At 39.3% G+C, this 21,852-nt stretch overlaps 1 protein-coding gene across 1 annotated transcript; it reads left to right on the top strand.

Moving 5' to 3' along the window:
• The first annotated feature begins 161 nt into the window (after positions 1-161).
• On the top strand, positions 162-21,689 carry hsp90b1 (heat shock protein 90, beta (grp94), member 1). Its single transcript, XM_051381812.1, has 28 exons — positions 162-330; positions 859-961; positions 1,286-1,427; positions 2,610-2,726; positions 2,826-3,157; positions 3,796-3,907; positions 4,036-4,164; positions 4,328-4,444; positions 4,698-4,835; positions 4,945-5,022; positions 5,130-5,195; positions 5,565-5,834; positions 6,014-6,259; positions 6,715-6,851; positions 6,983-7,061; positions 7,422-7,581; positions 7,923-7,987; positions 14,204-14,510; positions 15,673-15,708; positions 16,584-16,636; positions 16,815-16,898; positions 17,142-17,248; positions 17,420-17,573; positions 19,376-19,477; positions 19,568-19,642; positions 19,776-19,844; positions 19,960-20,095; positions 20,212-21,689. The coding sequence occupies exons 1-28, from the start codon at positions 282-284 to the stop codon at positions 20,343-20,345; spliced, it is 3,597 nt and encodes a 1,198-aa protein (XP_051237772.1). The 5' UTR covers positions 162-281; the 3' UTR covers positions 20,346-21,689.
• The last annotated feature ends 163 nt before the right edge of the window (positions 21,690-21,852 follow it).

The raw sequence follows: 21,852 nt of genomic DNA, 5'->3' as shown, positions 1-21,852 counted from the left end.
TTCATTCTTGGCCAATGGTGTCTAGCCACGATTTTCGGGTATTGACTTATGTTGAAGAATCTGATTGGACAACATGTACCGAAGACTCTGCTGTGATTGGTCGAAGGTTGTGCGTGGTGCGCAGCCATTGGTCGGTTGTCACGGGTTTAATAAAGTGGGCTCTTTCGGTGGGAGAGGTAGCTTGTCAGTCTCTCTTGTAAAGGCAGTGCTGCATGCAGCTATCTCCCGGCTTTTGTCTCAGGAGCTGAAGATACACATCGGCAGTCAAGCAGTATCTCAAAATGAAACGAGTTTGGGTGATAGGTCTTCTTTTCGCACTATTAGCCTTTGGTGAGTAGCGGACAGAGTTGATACCTCGTTGCACTTTTCTTTTTTTTTTTTTATTACCCACCATTTAAGCTAACATTAGCCAGTAAGCTAGCGTTAACTTGCTTTTGTGCTTCTTCTCCGCTCATTCATGTGCAAACCCGCCATAAATGTGCAGCTTTTTTTTTTTTAATGATAGACAGCATGGTTTATTTGACTTTAACACATTTCTTGGAGCAACGCTGTCCGTTGTTCTTATTTGCCTTTCCAGAAGTTTCTAGTAGAAACACCATGTATGTTAAAGCTGTCTGATGCTAGTTAACATGCCAGTGAAAATGCTGTTGCGTAGATGTAGCTAACTATAACGGATTAAGAAAAAGCCAGCCTACTCTACCTAACGTTACACCCTACTTATTTGCTGTTTTGACCACGTTTTTGCTGAGCTTCAATCTAAATGAAATCAACCTTAAATGCTGAATATATCTTGATAAAGGTCTGCAGTCAGTATTAAGTAAGATATTTTTATCCTAACAACTTTTTGTCCCTTTGCAGCTGCTGTAAAAGCAGATGATGAAGTTGACGTCGATGGCACAGTAGAAGAGGACCTTGGTAAAAGCAGGGATGGCTCCAGAACAGATGATGAGGCGGTGCAGAGGTGGGTGTCACTTATGAATATCTTTTCATATGACGCCTGTTGATTGCACAGTGGTTGACATTATCAAGGAAGGTCAACTAAACCTTGAGTTAACAGCACAAGGTCAGCGTGACTGGGCTTGTGCACACAAATTGTAGTAGTGGCAAAGCTTTGTGGTGTACTGAACGTCCCTCATTAAAGCTTGGGAATCTCGTGTGCCTCGGCTTCAACCTGGACACTGATCCCTAGAGGGAAGAACAGATTTGCATGTTGTTTGTTGACTGCTGTGATTTGTTGTTGTGCATGTCCCTGATCTCACCTGTGTGCGCATCTGTCTTTCCTCAGAGAGGAGGAGGCTATCCAGCTGGATGGACTAAATGCAGCTCAGATCAAGGAACTCAGAGAAAAGTCAGAAAAACATGTTTTTCAGGCTGAAGTCAACCGTATGATGAAACTAATCATCAACTCTCTCTACAAGAACAAGGAGGTGAGCAGGAGTAAATGGCATCTTGATTTACAATAATCAGTTTTGCATAATGATTTTTATGGACATAGTTGTACGGGATGCAGGCGTGGTTTTAGGGTTTAGACCGGAAATCTTTGAATAAGTCTGGGGTCATGTGTCAATCTATAAATATTGCAGTATAAATATTATTTTTTTATTGTAACATACACTCCCTGGCCACTTTTGTGGTATGGCTATACAATTTAATGTAAGCCTATACAACAGATATAGCACAAATTCTACAGGACATTATAATTTATTTATTTTTTGTTGACACAGTCACTATCAGCTTACTTAAAATTAAAAAGAAACCACAGCGGGCACCCGGTTAGCTCAGTGGGTAGAGCTGGCGACCCATGTGCCGAGGCTGAGTCCTTGTTGCTGCAGCCCAGGGTTCAAAACTGACCTGCTTTGTTGCGTGTCATCCCCTATTTCTGCCCCCCTTTCCTGTCTGTCTTCACTTTAATAAAGGCAATAAAAAGCCCCAAAAAATACTTCACACACAAATACAGCACACAGTAGAGTAAAATTAGCATTTGCCAAAATGAAGGTGTCCAGTTTTGAACAAATATTCTACCCACTCAGTATTTGAAATAATGAATGGTTATCAGCTGCCACTGAATGAACAAACTGGGTAATGTTGTATATTAAGGCACACCTGCATTTTCTCCATGAGATCCAGGGGATGGCGTGAATAGGCAAGAATAACAGGCCTGTCGCAACTTCAACACTTTATCAATATTATTATCATTACCAGGGACAAGGCAGTGTCCAATATGCTGTTAAGCTTTCTGAGACATTTTATGATCCAGGTCTTGCTTCCTTATAGTTTTTATGTATTATTATTTTCAGTCTGCACGTTCATGTAGACACACAATGCGTGCACATTAAATGCGCTACCAACTGTAATATACAGCTGAAATTACCAGCTAGAATGAACTGTTTATTTTAAGCTTTGATAACTTAGTTCTGAGTAAACATAGCTGCCCAAAGTTGTTTACTTTTACATGCTTTCTTTTTAGTGGTCTGACTGTTAGGACGTGAAAGCTGGTGGGAACTCTCCACCAGTTTCAAACACCTCGGTTTCTACACAGCTATGATCAGGATTTATTACAAAAAATGCCACACTGAATTAATGATCAAATGACTGTTTATCTGTTTCAGATCTTCCTTAGGGAGCTGATTTCCAATGCCTCAGATGCTCTGGATAAGATCCGCTTGTTGTCTCTGACCAATGAGGATGCAATGGCATCCAATGAAGAACTGACCATCAAAATAAAAGTAAGCACAAGAAACATTTACTGTATGTTACAGTCTTTACTGGTAATATCAATAGTTCTTCCTCTGTTGGTAACTTAACTGTACTGTTCCTATCCCCAGTCTGATAAGGAGAAGAACATGCTCCACATCACTGACACTGGTGTTGGAATGACCAAAGAAGAGCTAGTGAAGAACTTGGGTACCATTGCCAAGTCCGGCACCAGCGAGTTCCTAAACAAGATGACAGAGGTAGAGGCTGAGGGTCAGTCAACCTCAGAGTTGATTGGCCAGTTTGGTGTGGGTTTCTACTCGGCTTTCCTTGTTGCCGACAAAGTCATTGTGACATCCAAACACAACAATGGCACTCAGCACATCTGGGAGTCTGACTCTAACCAGTTCTCAATCATTGAGGACCCCCGCGGGGACACGCTGGGCAGAGGAACCACCATCACGTGGGTTTACATTTTGTTTTTATTCACCTTTTTAAAATCCCCTATAGCAATTTTAGCTACTTTTTAGTAGGGATGCACTGATATTCGCCTTGTTGACTGATTACCTTTTGGAAAATAAGATGCCATTCACTGATACTGGTGGCCGATGTTTAACTGTTGTGTCACGTCATTTTGTCTAAATGTTGCGTTGGTTATTTCCATCTCTGATACTGGAGAAATAATCACCTTCATTTTCTAGCACTTGCACAAATTACATGCAAATACAGATGTGCTCCATGCACCGAACGAACAGTCAGCAGCTGTTCTGCATCTTACTTATTGGATGAGAAGAGAAAAAGACTGAGGTGCAACTATTTTTGTAGATTTCTTTGTTTCCCTGGCACAAAAGAGCAAAATATAAATCAGTATCCACCAAATTGTTATTTTAAACATCGGTATTGGCCCAGGCTTTACCAATCACTGCATCCCTACTTCTTAAGCATTCTGATCAACTGCTGTTAGTCTTGTTCTTCACGCCTCTCATTCAACACCTACTCAATTGGACCTTGAATGCTGTTTTCCTGTTACTACTCTACTCTCAAATCTTAGAATGGTATTGACTTTGTAATTAAATCCTTCACAATTTTATCCAACCTCAGACTGGTCCTGAAAGAGGAGGCCTCAGACTATCTGGAGCTGGAGACCATCAAGAACCTTGTCAAGAAGTACTCTCAGTTCATCAACTTCCCCATTTACGTTTGGGCCAGCAAGGTGATTACTTAAGACACTTCCTTCCTCATTTTGACTCAGACTTGATCCTAATACGAGTTCTATTACGAAACTTACAAGTATGGAATAGTAAATGGTCATTGCATAATTTCTTCCACGCGACATGACAGACTGAGACAGTTGAAGAGCCCATTGAGGAAGATGCTGAGGCAGCAGAGGAACCAGATAAAGAGGCTGCTGAAGAGGAGGCTGAGGTAGAGGAAGAGGAGGAGGACAAAGAAAAGCCAAAGACAAAAAAGGTAGGCCGTTCATATAGAGCTGGAATAGAATAAGATATTTTTCCAAGAAAAATCATATTTTCTAGAATTTAAGATAACAATTTACATATTTCTGTTAATGGTGTTTAATTTGGTCTGAAGTTCTGAAAAATATTTTTGGCTGTTTTTAAAAATGTGTTTGTAGGTTGAGAAGACTGTGTGGGACTGGGAACTGATGAATGATATCAAGCCCATCTGGCAGAGACCAGCTAAGGAAGTTGAGGAGGATGAGTACAAGGCCTTCTACAAGACGTTCTCTAAGGTAGGCACCTGAACAGTAGCGCTTCGTCAAACAGCCATGTAGATCAGGCTGTTCCCTAGGGTAACCCTAACCCTATCCCATTATCTGAATTTTAGGCTTTACATTTCATAAACCTGAATTAGACAGGTGTTGAAATCTATTGGATTTAAAAAGTCTTACATTTAACTTGTTGAAACCCTGTAGATTATGTACCTTACTTGTAGGCTGAACAGGATTAATTTTACAATTCAAACTATGTTTTTGTTCTCAACAGGACAGCGACGATCCTCTGGCCTACATCCACTTCATGGCTGAGGGTGAAGTTACCTTTAGGTCCATCTTGTTTGTACCCACTTCAGCTCCCCGTGGCCTGTTTGATGAGTATGGCTCCAAAAAGAATGACTACATCAAGGTATGGCCCTCAAGCAGAACCCATTTTTAGGGATTGTATTGTGCTTATAGAAAGATATTCAGGAATTCCCTCAATCTGGTTTCAAAGTGAATGTCTCTTTCTGTCACAGCTGTTTGTGAGGAGAGTTTTCATCACAGACGACTTCAATGACATGATGCCCAAGTACCTGAACTTTGTGAAGGGAGTGGTGAGTGATCTCTAACTGTAGTGCAGACAGCCATGTGCTAATATGAACTGTTCATTCTTTGCTCCGATAGTACCTGCACTGTGATCAATGGAAATTTATTTTGCTAGGTTGACTCTGATGACCTTCCCCTGAATGTGTCCAGAGAGACTCTGCAGCAACACAAACTGCTAAAGGTGAGTTTCACATCTAACATTAATACAACACCATCTAATTATTATACCAATTATTTTTTTTTAATCTGTAAATGTCACCTTTTAGCATTTGTAGTAATATTTTATTTATCATTTTGTCGATAGTGTATCTGGTCTCTATCGACTGATCTATAATGACTTTAATTGGATGCAAAAAGATTGATACGCAAGCAGGAAAGCAACCTTATTTATAAAGCACATTTCAAAACAGAATTCAGACAGTGTTAAGCAGGCAGCAAATAAGGCAAAGACGGATGGAAGTGAAAGTTACAAAGAAAAAGGTTTAGTACTGAGGAATAAAAATGAAATGAAAGTGACAAACGATGTAATGCATACCTTCCCCCTGTTCAGGTTATCCGCAAGAAGCTGGTGCGTAAGACTTTGGACATGATCAAGAAGATCGCAGAGGAACAGTACAATGATAAGTTCTGGAAGGAGTTTGGAACCAACATCAAGCTGGGAGTCATTGAGGATCACTCCAACAGGACCCGTCTGGCCAAACTGCTGCGCTTCCAGACCTCCAACAGCGAAACACAAGTGGCCAGCCTGGAGGAGTATGTGGAGCGCATGAAGGAGAAGCAGGACAAGATCTACTTTATGGCTGGTACCAGCAGGAAGGAGGTGGGTGGATTTATTTGTATAGTTTGGTCTAGTTAAATGCTCAGTTGTGTAAAAAAGCTGCGTAAACAGTCACATAGAAAGTATGCTAAAATTACACTTGCATCAAATAAACCAAGCTTTTCAACTAATATTAACTGTATAGCCTGGCATTGATTGTCTGTCCGATTTGCTTTCTGCAGGCTGAGTCTTCTCCCTTCGTGGAGAAGCTGCTGAAGAAGGGCTACGAAGTGATCTACCTGACAGAGCCCGTGGATGAGTACTGCATCCAGGCACTGCCCGAGTTCGATGGAAAGCGCTTCCAGAACGTGGCAAAGGAGGGTGTCAAATTTGACGAGAGTGAAAAGGCCAAGGAGAAGAGGGAGGCCCTGGAGAAGGAGTATGAACCACTCACCACTTGGCTGAAGGACAAGCCCCTGAAGGACATGGTAGATAGCCAGTTATTTCCTAATACTCATGACACTGAAAACACCAGCCACAGTGGCGATACATTCTGTCTATTGCAGTTCGGGGGAGGCTTATGTGAAAAATATTACATTAGTTACCAAAAGAAGATCACATAGAATAGGCTAAATGTGTGTGATTTTTTTTTTTGTTGAAAGAGGTACAGTAGTTTTGGGAAAAGTTTTTCCTACTTTCCTAGTCAGACACTAATAAATGTATTGAGTATGATCTGAAGTTATATCAAACAGAAATATCAGGCTGTCTTGGCTCAGTTGTTGAGTGTCTATGGGATCAAATAACATAACCTTGATTCCACAGACGTCCAGGAATTGAGCGAAACTAAGCAAGTAACCTAAGCTTTGTCCGATGGGAGGCCCACTTTTAAAATCGCCAGTCTGTTCCATCAGTCACATTATTTATTACGATGTCTTTCCCGCAGATCGAGAAGGCCGTCCTCTCTCAGAGGCTAACCAACTCACCCTGCGCTTTGGTTGCCAGTCAGTACGGCTGGTCAGGAAACATGGAGAGGATCATGAAGGCACAGGCTTACCAGACAGGAAAAGACATTTCCACAAAGTAAGTTATCAACCTGTGCTTTTCATGTTGATGCTCCTTATCACGGTTGTAAAATGCTAATGTAGAACATGCCTTGGCCTGCCTGACTGTTTGCTGAGCGTATATGGTAATTCCCCTCTTCTCTCTTCTAGTTATTATGCAAGCCAGAAGAAAACATTAGAAATCAACCCCAAACATCCTCTTATCAAGCAGATGCTTAACAGAGTCAATGTAAGTCTGACCACTATCACTTCACTGTATACGTGCTGTTTTAATGATGCAATATTATACAACTTATAAAATAACTAGCTTGCTTACTTGCTGTTTTGTTTGAAGTTTATTTTCCTTTTACGAAAAAGTAATACGTGTTAGGCCATTCACATTAAGAAATACAGTTTTTCAACCATTTTTAAATATGGCTGCACATATAACATGGCTAAACTTTGTTACAATTGTTCTGCTAGTGCTAATCATGTTTTAATACAATGATCTAACCAGTTAATGTAGTTGGTTTTAGTACAACATTTCTGAACATGAAATCGAACAATCAGAACAGATAGCTGAACACTTTGTCTTCCTCATGTTCTTCAGGCTGACGCCGAGGACCAGACTGCATCAGATCTAGCTGTGGTTCTCTTTGAGACGGCCACGCTGCGCTCAGGCTACCAGCTGGCTGACACAAAGGCTTATGGACAAAGGATAGAGCGCATGCTTCGACTCAGCATGAATGTAGACCTGAACGAACAGGCAAGTCACTTCGAACTGCCACGTACTGTATTACTTACGATTTGCATAGAAAAGATTCTCAGTTTCAGTGAGCATGTGTCACATCTCGTTTTCTGGAGCCAGTGAACACATTCTTATCTGACTTGACTAAACAGTTAATTTGCATTGGAAATGGTTCCCCTTTCTGTTTGTAGTATTTTCTGTCTTTGGGCATCCCTACCTCCTTCAGGTTTCCCAGTTGTTTCATTTTTTTTAAATGTGTCAGCTCAGTGATGGTTGGAGATTGTGGATGTTGTGTTAAAAATGATATGACTGTTCTACAGATTGAGGAAGAGCCTGAGGAAGAGCCTGAGGAGGAGCCAGAAGAGCCAGCAGAAGACGACTCTGAGGATAAAGCGGAAATTGTAGATGAGGAAGACGATGAAGAAACGGTGAGAATGCTAAACATACTGTGGCGTCTTAAAGGGTAACTTCAGTATTATTCAACCTGGACCTTATTTTCCAGTTACTAATGGAGACGAGTCTTGAATTTGGTCCAGTATTGAGTTGAGTGCAGAGCGCAAAACGGACTAGGATGTTGCAGCTATTTGCGCACTGCCAAAGTACGTTGATTAAAAGTGCTTGTTGTTGCCAATGACCAACTCAGATTATGCGTATAACAGGACTCTACAGAGAAATTAAATGTTTTCTGCAGGGTCCTTTCCATAATGTTGTCAGATACTAAGAACAATCTGAGCTGGTAACTAGCAAAAACAAATAGATTTTAATGTACGTATTGTAATCATGCACAGAAAGGATTAAGTTGTTGACCATTTTGCAGCTGCAGAGCTCTCACTCACTCCTGGAATGAATACAATACTTGTTGTCCCAATTTGTCACTTTGACACAACATGGGAAAATAAGGTCATGGTTGAAAAATGCAGAATCTACCGTTTAAGTATGTCAAGAATTCAGATTCGCTCTTCTGACTGTTTCTTCATAACTTTAATTTTGTTCCCTTACAGACAAAAACAGATAAAGATGAACTGTGAAGCACTGAATGGAAGAGCATGTAACAATGGAGCTGGACATGGATTTGAGTCTTGTTGCAGCGCCACTGTGGTCAACGTTTCCTGGGTGGGGTCCCTGGGTTGGGGTTTTTTAAGGCGAGCATTGTTCTTGGTTTTTTTTTTATTACATTCCTCATGACTGTAAATTTGTTAATATTTAACTGACCTGTTTATGGAAAGATGCGATCCTGTCTCTTGATCGAATAAATGTTTCCTGGAAAAAGGACCTACAGTCTGTATGTTTGGTGTTATACGCAAGCCACCGAAAGGAATGTGGCTTTGGTTTAGAGATGCATATGAAATGTTTTTGGAAGTAAAATGACTGCGGTGGTCCACAATATATAGAGTGAATCTGAGTTACCGGACTGTAGTGGTGTATAAATAATAAGTGACAAGGGATAGACATTTTGCTTATTCATCTGAGAGAGAACCTTGAATCAACACGACTCCATTGAATATTTTAGTTTTTCAGAACATCTGAGTTTTAGTTTAATCAAATCAGAAAGCGTCTTTGTACCTTCCTTAAACTACAATATAATCAGAAACCTCTGTCACTCTATTTCACTACTCATTCCACTGTATATGATCCTAACAGAACACATTCTGTGTGTATATTAGTTCATTATTACCCATTGTACTATGCTACCACTAGTTGTCCTCTGTTACCTGCTAGACCACTGCTGAACCTGAACCTGTATCTGTACCTGATGCAAACCTAGACAAGAGAAAGAAAATGCAGAGCTGGAAGTATGTAAATTATTTTTTAAATCTTATGGTGAAGGTTATTTTGCAGTAGCAATGTAAAATCTGTTCATACTGCAGTGACCTGAGAAATCCTGTAGGAAAAAAAACTTGAAAACCAGATTTGATCCTCTTTCTGTTGTGTTTGAAAAGTTTTCTTCTTGCTTTTCTGTTTCATCATTGCACAATCAATGAAGAATACATATCTTTGATTTAAAAACTCAGCTGGACAAGACACCCGTGGTCTCTTTACAGCACCTCTGAGGGAGCCACCCTACCGGTCAGGCTTGACAGTAAACAGTGTCTGCTGTTCATCTTTCTTCATTGAACAGTTTTACTGCTGCTTGTTGCAGTTCAATGATGCTTTCTTTTTTCATTTATCGAAAGTGAACAAAATCAATACAGAGTTCAATGGAGAGGCAGTTTATCCAGGTAGGAACCACTCAACTATTGTTGGATGCTATGGGTTTACTGTTATTACTGTTGTTAGTAAGTCACAAAAAGGGTATATTATCCAGCTTTTATAGTAGAAAACATGGGTCATTAATGTGCCAGCAGTGCTGCATCAACAGAAATTGATCAAGTGCACTGAAATACTTTCATCTCAGGTCGTGAAGTCAGAGCATATTTGTTGTCACCAAGTCACTGTCAAGACTTTCAGTGGAAACTGCGCAATTGTTATTGGTAGCATTTGTATGTGGTTTGGTAATTGATCAATGGATTTTATTTAATGATTTTAAAAGGCACAATTACACTGCACTGCAGATTACAAATTTGAATTTAAATCACTGAGGATAAAAACACTAAAGCCTTTATTTCCAGGCTTTATTTCCATTGTGGTCCTCTGATAATACACTCAATTATAAATAGCAGGGGGTGGAGTAGCTATGTCAACATGCATTTGTTTTTTTTGGTCATAGAAAGGTAAAAAGTATGCTACATGGTACTTTGTAACCATTTATTAAAAGCTACTTAAAATGTCCTCCGTAAAATACTCAATTTGACATATGTGGGAAGATTATTCCACTGAGCTGATGCACTGTAGAGAAGTATTTTTGCCCATTAGTCTGCTGAAATGAAAAGGCATGAAGTCAGAAATGTGATAAGAGCAAATGGAATGGGTTTATTGCAATTATCTATCTGTTGTGGAAACTTGGCATTGATGGTTTAAAGCATCCTTGCTATAAAGCACAATAAGAACATTGTACAAGTAAAAAGTGTGACATTTCTGCAAATGTTAATTTCCCGGTACATTCTTTATGCAATACCACATATACCATGAGATATAAATATTAATCCTCCATGTTGATCACTTCTCCCCTTCATTGATCTCAGCTCCGTCATATGCTCTTATAGAACAACAGGAAATGCATCAGGAGGATGATACCACTGTTTAATGGAGGCTCTGACTAAACACCAGAATTATTTATCAGAATTGAGTTATGTAAAGAAAAAATATATTATGCATTTTAACAATGTATTACAATGCCACATCCAGTAGGTGGCACAGTTACCCACATCCTGAAACAGTGAATGGCACCATAGGATGTATTTAAAAATAAGAAGACACATGTCTTATGGTTGTCAAAGGTGTTGAGAAAAGGACAGCCTGCAACTACACTCAGTAACCAGTTTCTTTGGTACAAATAGCTAAAAGTAATGCAGTCCAATACAGCAGTCCTACCTACATGAAGGATATAATGTTCAGTTTTTGTTGATGGGTGTTGATTCAACTGTGTGGTCAATTTAGAGGCTGTAATTTGTGGTGCTGTTGAATTGTATTGCATTACCTAACACTGTTTGGTCCTTTACAAAGAAGTGACAGATTTGTTCAATGCTACACTTACAGTAACATTTATATACCATATACCTCTCAATTTTCCATCATATTGTCACAATTTAAGTTCACTTCAGTACCTCATACTTTTTATCAGTCACAATGTAAATAGTGAGTGAGCAGGTTTTGCCCACAATGTCTTATTTTTCTTATTTGGAACAATTGTGAATGACATTACTTTCTCTAGGAATGTATCGCACAAAAAAGCTGATTATAAGCAGTTTAGTCTGATGTCTTAAGTACATTTGTACTATTTAAAAAATGTACTTCACACTAATAAGAGGCTAGAGAGGTCTACACTTTCTACAGGTATTAACTGCTGAGAAAGCACGGAAACACTCAGCATGAGAGGTGTGGGTGAGATACCCAATCAGCATATTTACTTTGGATGTGTAAAAATGTGGCCCACATTTTGAGATAAATGAAATCCTACACCTGGTCTGAGTTTATACACCCAGAGCTGAAGCACAGAAGTAAACACAGTCATACTGCTACCAACAGTTAGCATATTGGAAATGGTTGATACTATGTCATGTTTATTTATAACATATTAACATATAGTTTTACTCCTCCCAATAGTTCTCGTACTTCCACAGTTTTTGTGGCGATATGTGAGAGCCACTAACGTGGAGTAAAATATCTTTTAAAGGCTACTGTTGTAGTTTAATTTTGTAGTTTTACTCCACACTGCTTGGCTCTAGCTGCAGATGGCAGCCTGTATAAGCGTATGGTACATTCATGAGGATTATAAAGTTCAGTTTTTTGTTGAAAGTGTTTTGGAGAGGTGTTGATTCAACTGTACTGTCACTTTGGAGGCTGCAGTATGTGGCACTGTTGCATTGTATTACTGCAGGTGCTTTTATGAATTTGTCCACCTAAAAAATATCAAGGAGGGCAAAATAAAGACTTAACAATATAGGTGAAGGGTGGATTTCTTGCAGGACTGTTGAATTAGATTGCATTAGTTTTGGCTACCAAGTGTATGTTCTTATCTGTCGTCACCATGTCTGTCAACTAAAAACCAGCAGAGGCAAACTCCTGCTTGTATTTACAGTAAACAACCTTATTTCAACCTAAGGACGATTCAGCTTTTCTTTGCATTTTGAAGTGTAATAATTCCGCAGCTGCAAGCTCCATTGGTCTGTACGAGAAGCAGTAACAATCGTCAGGATCTACGGTTCAGTGAGCAGGACTGATGCACTGTGCTTGTTCTCTACCAACAGCTGTTTCTTCTCACAGTAGATACCACGATGGGGAATGTAGTGTACACATCCTGATAAAATCCCTTTGGTGGACAGCTCGCAGCCTGTAGCCTTGAATGGTGAGTTTGAGAGCTAGCAGCTAAGCAGCAGCATTGCATTACAGGTCACTCCACGCATGTGCTCCCATGTTTCGCCTGAGTGAGAAAATGTTGTGCCTTCTTAACAAAGAGTGACAGATATGGGCCACGGCAGGGGGAGGGGTCTCATAGTGGAGCCACAGAGGCACAGAAGGTGGACAGCCCGGTAGATAATAGCTGTGCTCTTTGGGTAGATGATGTTCTTTCCTCAAATGATTCCCTGCTGCTAACCTGTAGCATTATTTTTTTATCTCCCTTTAACCCCTTCTCTCAAATTCCAATGCAATACCCCTAAAATATGGCACACAAATTAGGGTTGTGGAAGTCTCAAGCTCACCTAATCTGCTTCATTGATTCTTCTGTTGCTAAATATTTGTCAAAAACATGGAATTTATGTATTTACATTTTAATTTTGCCTTTGCTTTTCCTTTACTTTGTTCTCATTCACCCTGATTTGCTGTGTTGTGTTTAAAGTTGAGCTGAGAAACCTGAAAACTATAAAGTTAAACTTTAGGGGAGGGAGTTACCAGTTCAGGGGCACATGTGAATCCCAGAAATTAGGTTTTCTTCTAATGTGAGAACCAGTGACGGGGGGCTAGGCTCTACGTGCTGATTTAACCATTTCAGAAACCCACCAAAATGACTGCATCACTTGTCACAGTGTTTTTATGTAAAGGGCTCTCCATATGACTATATAAAGTGTGTTAACTAGCACATTTTAGTTTCAGGCCAAGAATATTGTGACAGCAGCCCCCCGGGATCCTGAATGTTTCATTCTGTAATGAAGCTTTCAGGCAGCATAGTACAGTATTTGCCTGGGAATCACACAATGTTCTGAACGGCCCCATGACATTAAAATATGCATCAAATGTATTTTTTTTCCCCTCCCTCTGAAGCATGCAATAGGGTCTAAACTGCTGGTGCTATTAAAGGGACAGTCCCTCTATAATGAGCCCTTGCCTTACAGCTATTACATTTTATAAATGTAATGAGAAATTGCAAGTGAGCTGGACTTACAGTATACACTGCACCTTCTAGGCTACATTGCAGCCGTTATTAGCTGTTTGATCCAAATGAAGGATTGTGTATATCATTTTCTATTTATTAATCTATGATAGCACCCTTTTATCTTTGGCAGGGCTATTATTGCTGGATCTATTTTCTAAATTTTAAATGCCCATTTTTATCATTATATTTTGAATTATTTTATTATTGTAAGTTACACACTGTAGGTCTGTGCAAATAAACAACAGAATTTAAAAAAACATGTCTATAAAACAAGACATTTTAAACGTATTACTGGACAACAGACACCATACGGACATCTTTCATCTCATGCCATCTCTCTCAGTGAAAATCAATCTTCGACTGATTAACAAGCGGGCTTTTCTTTCCTATAATTTGTATTTTGCGATTGACTGCAGTTTCTGCGCTGCTGCTGCTCATACGCAATCCCTGGATAGGTGGTTGCCATGGATTCCTGGGTCACATGCGTGGGTTTCCTGTAGCCAGAAGCAGCAGAAGATGCTTGGACCAAAAATCCAGAGCCATTTTCATTCAAGAAAAAGAGAGGATCCGCTGTGGATGGCTTGCTGACTGGGTGGCCTGACTACACCCGTCTCCTAATTTAGACTTTTTTTAAAATCTCAGCTGTATGCTTTTGATTATTTCAGATTCGCAGCAAACCGGTTTTGTCCACATCCATAGACTGATAACAGGAATGAGTATAGAAATTCCTGAAGGACTGACGGAGCTGTTACAGAGCTTTACCGTGGAAGTGTTGAGGAATCAGCCCAGGGATTTGCTCGAGTTTGCATTACAGTACTTCACCCAGCTGAAGGAAAGCGAGACCAAAGAGGCCTCATTTGGCAATGACCAAAATTCGGCCCCAAGACCTGGAAAAGCGGTCAATTTCATTGACGAAGCCATGCAGATCGATTCGGAAAACGGAGAGGAGGAGGAGGACGACGATGACGAGGAATTCATAGGTAGGCTAACATATATACTATATGTCAGAGAGATATGTGAAAGTGAAAATATATTTAGATTTATAAGCATGTATCGCTGTGTGCGGGGCTGCTGTTCAGTGGCGGAGAATAGGACACACATTGGGCGCAGTGATGCTCCAGCGCTCGCCACCTTGCATCCACCACGGCTCTGTCATTTGCCATATATGGTCACGGAGGCTGAATAATGGTTAATGAACGTGTCTTGCTCTCCATCTATGCAGACACGTTTTTTTGTGTGTGATAAGGCTTTGTATTAAGGCACATCAGCTGCAGAAAAAAGGACTCTGTGTGTGTGTGTGTGTGTGTGTGTGTGTGTGTTTTTTTTTTTAGGAAGACCCTGCACCTCTAGGTCATTTGAATATTTTCAGTTTCAGGTGCAGGCCTGATGGGCCTACCCTCATTATGTGTCAAAAATATGACAAAGCAAATACATCTCAAAACTCAATCCCTGCTATGATGCAAGTAAAATAAGACTTATACCGTCCCAGATTCATTTGTCTCCCCTAAACGGCGGTCATATTTAACACAATGGCCGGTGCAGTATTGCCATAAGGTGCAGCAAGTAGCATAGCAACCCAGAGCTCTGACACAGCATCCCAATGAGTGGTGGGGTCTGCAAGGGCTGGCTGCAATGGTTACATAAGGACAAGTACACCATATTCAGTCATTTAACTATTGTAGTATTTTTAGGTCACATTGCGCCCCATCATACCCCCCAGTGCCTTGTCTTAATGATATTTCAATGAGCCACCTCGGAAAACACTTTCTGGCTGGCTATTAATGGATGAGACCTCCTATCTAATGTATATTTCATACTGTGCTATTGTGCTGGAGCTTGGCACTTTTCTTTCTTTTTTTTTTTCTTTTTTTTTTGCTGTTTTACATTTTATTTTATTTTTCTCATTTACATTTGATTGAAAGAGGCAAACGCACTTCAAAGCAGCTGTCCTTATTCAGGTTTTATCCAAATGAATATGGATCCTTAATGAGCACAGGGCTGGGTATGCTCCATTACATGTACTGCTGTAGCAACACAGTGCATTAATCTAACCCTTTCCAGCAATGATTGAGTTACTGTAAGATAAATTTACTTTAAGATGAAATTTACCATGTTAATATATATTGTTTTATTCTTCTGCAGCCCCGGTAATAAACAGATTCATCAGACGAGCATCGGGTGAGTTGTCATTTGCTGGCTGTTTAAGGCTGTTCTGTCAAGAGGAAAACTCTGGACACTGTCATTGTTGGAAACATATAAAACGTCTTTGACACATGAATACTGAGGCTACGTCAGATTTTCTCCAGTACAAGCAGTATTGAAGTACTTTTCCATCTGTGTTTTCTCACTGTCTTCAGTTTTTTGATTTATTGGTGTGAAACCACTTTTTATCAAACCTTGGTAATAATGTCAGTGTGTGACATGGATGGGGAGATCAGGACAAGTACTAATAATAACCACTTGTTCATGATAATAGTACAGTTGTAGCTTTACAAGAGTAACCGTATTAGCCGTATTAGGACTGATATCATGTGTGGCACTCTGAAGGGAAAGAATGAAATGTCAGGGTTTAAGCATTATGTTTTTACAGAATCAAAATACATTTCCCCACATGTGTGAATTGAAGTATAAAGCATTTTATCAATTTTTGTCCTGAAGAAGCTTAATTAATTGAAGTTGAAGAACGGTTTGTTTTGACCGTATCCTGCCGTTAAAATACAGGAAGGAAATGTGGTATACGTGTCACCACAATCACCACATTCCCCCAAAGCTCCTCAAATTAGATGATAAAAGTTGTCTTTATTGAAAGATATATTGCATTGAAATGCTGCTAAATCATCCATGAGATTTGCCTTTTGTTATTAGACTGGGATGGAAGTTGTGTTGCTGTCCCACTTTAATATGAAGCCTTATTCTTTAGTGTTTGAGTTAAAATGTTGTTTCCAAAGGCTCTGTCTTTTAAAAAGGGTTTGGTAGAATTATGAAGTGCTGGATAAATTTGCTGTCTGGTAGTGAGTGTCCAATTCATTCATTTGTTGATCTCTGTCATGCAGTGTGTGCTGAAGCTTTCAATCCTGATGAAGATGAGGAGGAAAAAGAGCCATGGGTAAACTTTGTTTCATACCACAAAGATTCTTTCTTAATATTGAGGTTGATTCTTTCAAACAGTATGAACCATAGCGCTGAGTCTGAATTAAACAATCAACATTATAAAGTCTTCTATATGCACTTTAATGTGTAGGCAATCAGAGGATCATGTCACTAGACTGTGCTTCAATTTGCAGGTCACACACCCAAAAACTGATGAGCAGAGACAGAGACTACAGGAAGCATGTAGGGACATTCTTCTGTTCAAGAATTTGGATCCGGTGAGTGGATTATTCCATAAGCACTGTGAGTTCCTCTGGTTTATGCCCAGCCATCTCTTAAATTACACAAAGGAAAATGTGGCCTGAGGCCAGCAGCTTTTTGCCACAGCTCAGTGCACTATGCATGATTTTTAAAGATGGTTGTTTTGAAGTAGCTGAAACAGCATGCTGACTGGATTCTGCAAGTGCAATTCATGTATTTATAAAGATTCATATTTGACTTGATATTTTACTACTTAACAGGAAGAAATATCACAAGTGCTGGATGCCATGTTTGAGAAGTTCTGCACTGAAGGGGAGCACATCATTGATCAGGATGATGATGGAGACAACTTCTATGTTATTGAAAGGTGATCTTTCTCATCGCTTGCACAACATTAGTTACTTATTATATTTGAATCATATATATGCAGTATATCAATTAATGTTTCTTGCTGTCTTAAGATTTCAGGAGACACCAATATGGCTGTCATATCTGTCTATTTTCTTTGATTTTCTATTTTTCCTTTGCATTTATTCAGTGGGACCTATAACATTTTCGTGAAGGTTGACGGCACAGACAAGCTAGTAGGCTGCTACGACAACCAGGGCAGCTTTGGAGAACTGGCGCTGATGTACAACACCCCCAGAGCAGCCACAATAATCGCCACCTCGCCTGGAGCCCTTTGGTGCCTAGTGAGTAAACCATTAAATCCTCATGCAAGAGCACAGTTGGCTCCGTACTCAAGTTTTATTACACGCTGTGCTGTCAGTTGTCATGATTTACAGTAAATATCCAGGTTGTCTGCGGCAGTGTTGGTACCTGGTAACATAGGTTATATAATGTTGTCTGACTGAGATAACATACTGTACAGGATCCAGTAAATGCAGCAAAAATAGAGAGCATTAATGATGCCCCTGAATATGAATTTACATGCTCATTAATGTATTTATTGAAGCTAATGAATGTGCAAACTCAGTATGAAAAAAAAAATATTTACAAATGTCAATACAGTGCTATTTTGAGGTCGGCTCAGTATGCACCTCACATGAATTTAGGTAGTTGAAAATGTCAAAATATAAAAACTGGTGCTGTCAACACTATCATGGAGAAAACACAAGTCAAGGTGAGAACAATTGTATTCCCCCACATGACTCTGATATCTAAAAGTAAAATTGTATTTTGTTAAACAGCATCCACTTAATAGAACAGCTGTTGTGAGCGTTCAGTTGCTACTCTTTCAGTGCGGAAGCTTGTTTATTAATGAATCAGTGAGGGTCGTGTCCTAAAACTGTGGGTAACAGCTTTGTTATGTCATCTGTGTGCAGACCGGGCAGGTTGCAGCTGTATCCCCAGTTGACCTGGGTACTTGTAGTGCGTGCTTGAGTCTGTGAACAAGCAGACGGTCCTGTTCAACCAACAATCCCCTGAGGTCTGCTGAAGGGCCTCAAGCAAATACTTATCTATAGTAGGAGTTTTAATTGAAGTCTGGCTTGTATGCAGTAAACTTTGTGGCAGCCATGATATTTAGCTACAGTATTCTAGGCCCCAGGACCGACTCTACTGGCCACTTTAAAACAAGGTCAGAGCCGTGTTTGCTTGTTTGGGTAGGAAAGAAATGTTTCCGCTGGAGGGCGCCGCAGGCGGCTGCTTATGTTTCGTACAGTACATTATGTAACCAGCTAACACTAACATGTCGCTAGAGATTATTTGAGTCTAAACTGTATATTTCCCTGCTGAAATTTCATACAACTGAAGAGATTTCTAAAGGTTTATCATTAAAAGCAGCAGAATGACGTAAGGGCTTGGGTACTGCTGCTTGAAATATCCTGAGTGATGTTATGGTTCGTAGAACTGACTTAAAATCTGGTTTGCAGCGACCCCTACAGCAAAATGTTGTTTCATATGAGTTATTGTTTGGTGAAAGGGCGTCAGAATAGTCGTAGAAACTGTACAGAAAATGTAAATGAGCATTACTACCTATAGTCACCCTGACTTTTAGTGAGTGCAGGGAAGACAAGCCCAGGATAAATAGTTATGGTGACGCCACACTTTCTGGGCATCCTGGAGTCATTCTCTATTATGTGTATTATTTGTGTTATTATTATTAATCTGTTATGTATTCAAAGCTGAGTTTAAGATAAGTTCTCAAAAATATTGTAAAATGTTTTACATGTTACAGGAACAGGAATAAAAATACATTTTAACATTTTAATAGTTTAAAGGAAAAACCAACTTAAACCTCCCTCTGGAACACACCCCATTCTCCCATAGGTGTTCAGTTGATTCCCATTATTTTCATTCTCATCCAACCATTCAATAATGTCTTGTGTGCCGTATGAAAGCATCAGCATTTGTCCTGTTTTGCCACTCATTCATTCAGGTTTTTCCTTTAATCTGTCACCCGTCTATGTATAACAACACAGGGAGAGAGAATTACACCGTGTCTTTAAACACGAAGCTGAATGTTTTTCTTTTCTTTAAATTTGTGTTTCAGGATCGTCTGACATTCAGGAGGATCATAGTGAAGAACAATGCCAAGAAGAGGAAGCTGTATGAGGCATTCATTGAAACACTACCACTGCTTACGTCATTAGAGGTTAATATTAGCTTTATCCTCCAGCTCTAAGAAAGTGCAGTATGCATTTACAGTGAAACCATTGTCAACCACATATCTTTTCATCCACAGCTCTCAGAGAGAATGAAGGTAGTAGATGTAATATCCACCAAGGTGTACAGTGATTCACAGCAGATTATTGCTCAGGTGAAGAATCTCTTTGCACAATCTGTTCTACAATTGGTATTTTTATGTTCTGCTGCAATGGAGCATGTATATTGTAAAGTTGTTAAATTAGTTTTTTTGTGCTCATTTATGACATGAATGCTTTGTATTACAGGGTGATTTAGCGGATTGCTTCTACATTGTCGAGTCTGGCCAAGTTAGAATCACCATGAAAAGAAGCAGGGTATGTTCGCCTTATCTACCATAAATTCTTAAATGTACAAAACCTTCTGACAAAGAAAAAACACAATGAGGTTTTCTAGGGTCTAATAGTGTGCATCTCTTTCTTTGTTTGCCAGACGAAAAAAGACCAGGAGGAAGAGGAGGTGGATATCGCCACATGCTCTAGGGGCCAGTATTTTGGGGAGTTGGCACTTGTCACAAACAAGCCCAGAGCGGCATCAGCGTATGCTGTGGGGAGCGTCAAATGCTTGGGTACATTTTGTGCAATTTTAGGATCATTTATGTCCACCATGTATATTTTGTATTAGTACTATTATTTACATTACACAAACTATGTCTGACTCCTCTGTTCTTTGTTTTTTTGTCAGTCATTGACGTTAAAGCCTTCGAGAGGTTGCTGGGCCCATGCATGGACATCATGAAGAGAAACATTGCTAACTATGAGGAGCAGCTGGTGACCCTGTTTGGAAGTAGCACTGAGATTGAGACACAAAGTGCGTAAAGACGGCTCCAATGGACCATGAACCAGTGGATGAAAAAGAAAAAAAAGGCTTGTACGGATGTTTTCCCCCCATAATCACTTAAACAGCTTTTCTAACAATAAATGTGAATATCCACTACAACATTTGTGTGCCAGATAAATGAAACCGACTACGTCAGATTCCCATATGAGACAAGGTTAATTTGAGCAGTGTTATGATGAAAGTAAAGTAAGCCAAAGCAGAGTTGCTTAAAGGTTGTTTAAATTAGATTTCTCACAACTCTAACCTTAAAAATGTAAGTGTACATTTTACTTGTCAGTGTTAGACACATTATTATGTTTGTATACTGAACACTTTTGTTAACTCTCACCTTTTATCCACAGTGTTATAGTTACACCTACAGTATAATATCATTTGTACATTTCTAAACATTGTTTGTTCAAATCAGATGCCAAAGCTAATTTCTTACTGGATAATTGTGAGCAAATATGCCACATTCTCTTGTCATTTTTGGCAACAGCACTAACACTCACAGCACTGAAGTGCACTGGTACAAGAGTGGACCCAACATCAGAAAGGATAAACAATTTGTAAAGGAAGTTGATTTGATTCTGTGTTTGAATAACATCTTTCACATTTTGATCACAGCAGAATGTAGACTTGGCAGTAACATTTTTACAAAACACTTCTGTTTATCATAACATTTAATCCCTTGAATACATGTTCATAACTGTATATCATTGTTGGTTAGTGTTTGTGGCTGTTGGCCTAATACTATGCTTTTGCAAAAAAAAAAAAAAAAAAGTTCAGAGAGATAGCTGATAGTTTTGTAAGAATATACAACTCATTGCTGTACAATTTGAAACTGAGTATTTACTGTTATTATATAGGCCCATCATTAATTTAATAAGTTCCCCTACTAGACTGTAGCCATTATAGGCAATGTCTCAAGACAGTTGCTTTTCCTGTGTTTTTTTAATGTAAAATTTAAATCATACTGTTTTTGTGTCGGTGAAACATATATTATGATTATGACATCCATTATTGCTGTCTACCTCTGCCAACAACTTATACTGTTTGGAAACACATATTCTGATGTTCCCTCTCAACAGGAATCACAGGAAGTGGGTCTTCTCTCTTTCTCTTCTCTCTCTCTTTTGAAAAATAATAATTGAAGTCTTCTGTATTTTGTCTGTGGTTTACTGCAGCTTAAATTGTTTAAAGCTGGTTTAACGTTTAAACATTATGAATTTATTTTCCCCCTTTGTGCAAATAGTACTGGTCATTTTTGAAGGCAAACCCATAATACTGGTTGGAAAGTACTGTATGTTTCACTTTTCATGTCAATAAAGAACATTTTTATATTTGCGTGTCACATAATCGTTTGTTATAACAAATGAATAGCACACTTTCATTCAGTCACTCGTTCACCATTCATTCATTTTTTTTGTCGGAGTCATCCATTTGTTCATTCACTAGATTTTGTAATGAAAAGGTAAAACAGTTAATGACACGGAAAAATAAAAA

This window comes from Dicentrarchus labrax, unplaced genomic scaffold (assembly GCF_905237075.1).
Source record: "Dicentrarchus labrax unplaced genomic scaffold, dlabrax2021, whole genome shotgun sequence".
Classification (NCBI taxonomy): domain Eukaryota; kingdom Metazoa; phylum Chordata; class Actinopteri; family Moronidae; genus Dicentrarchus; species Dicentrarchus labrax.
The sequence above is the reverse complement of the archived record's forward strand: the minus strand, read 5'-3'. Positions and strand labels throughout refer to the sequence as shown.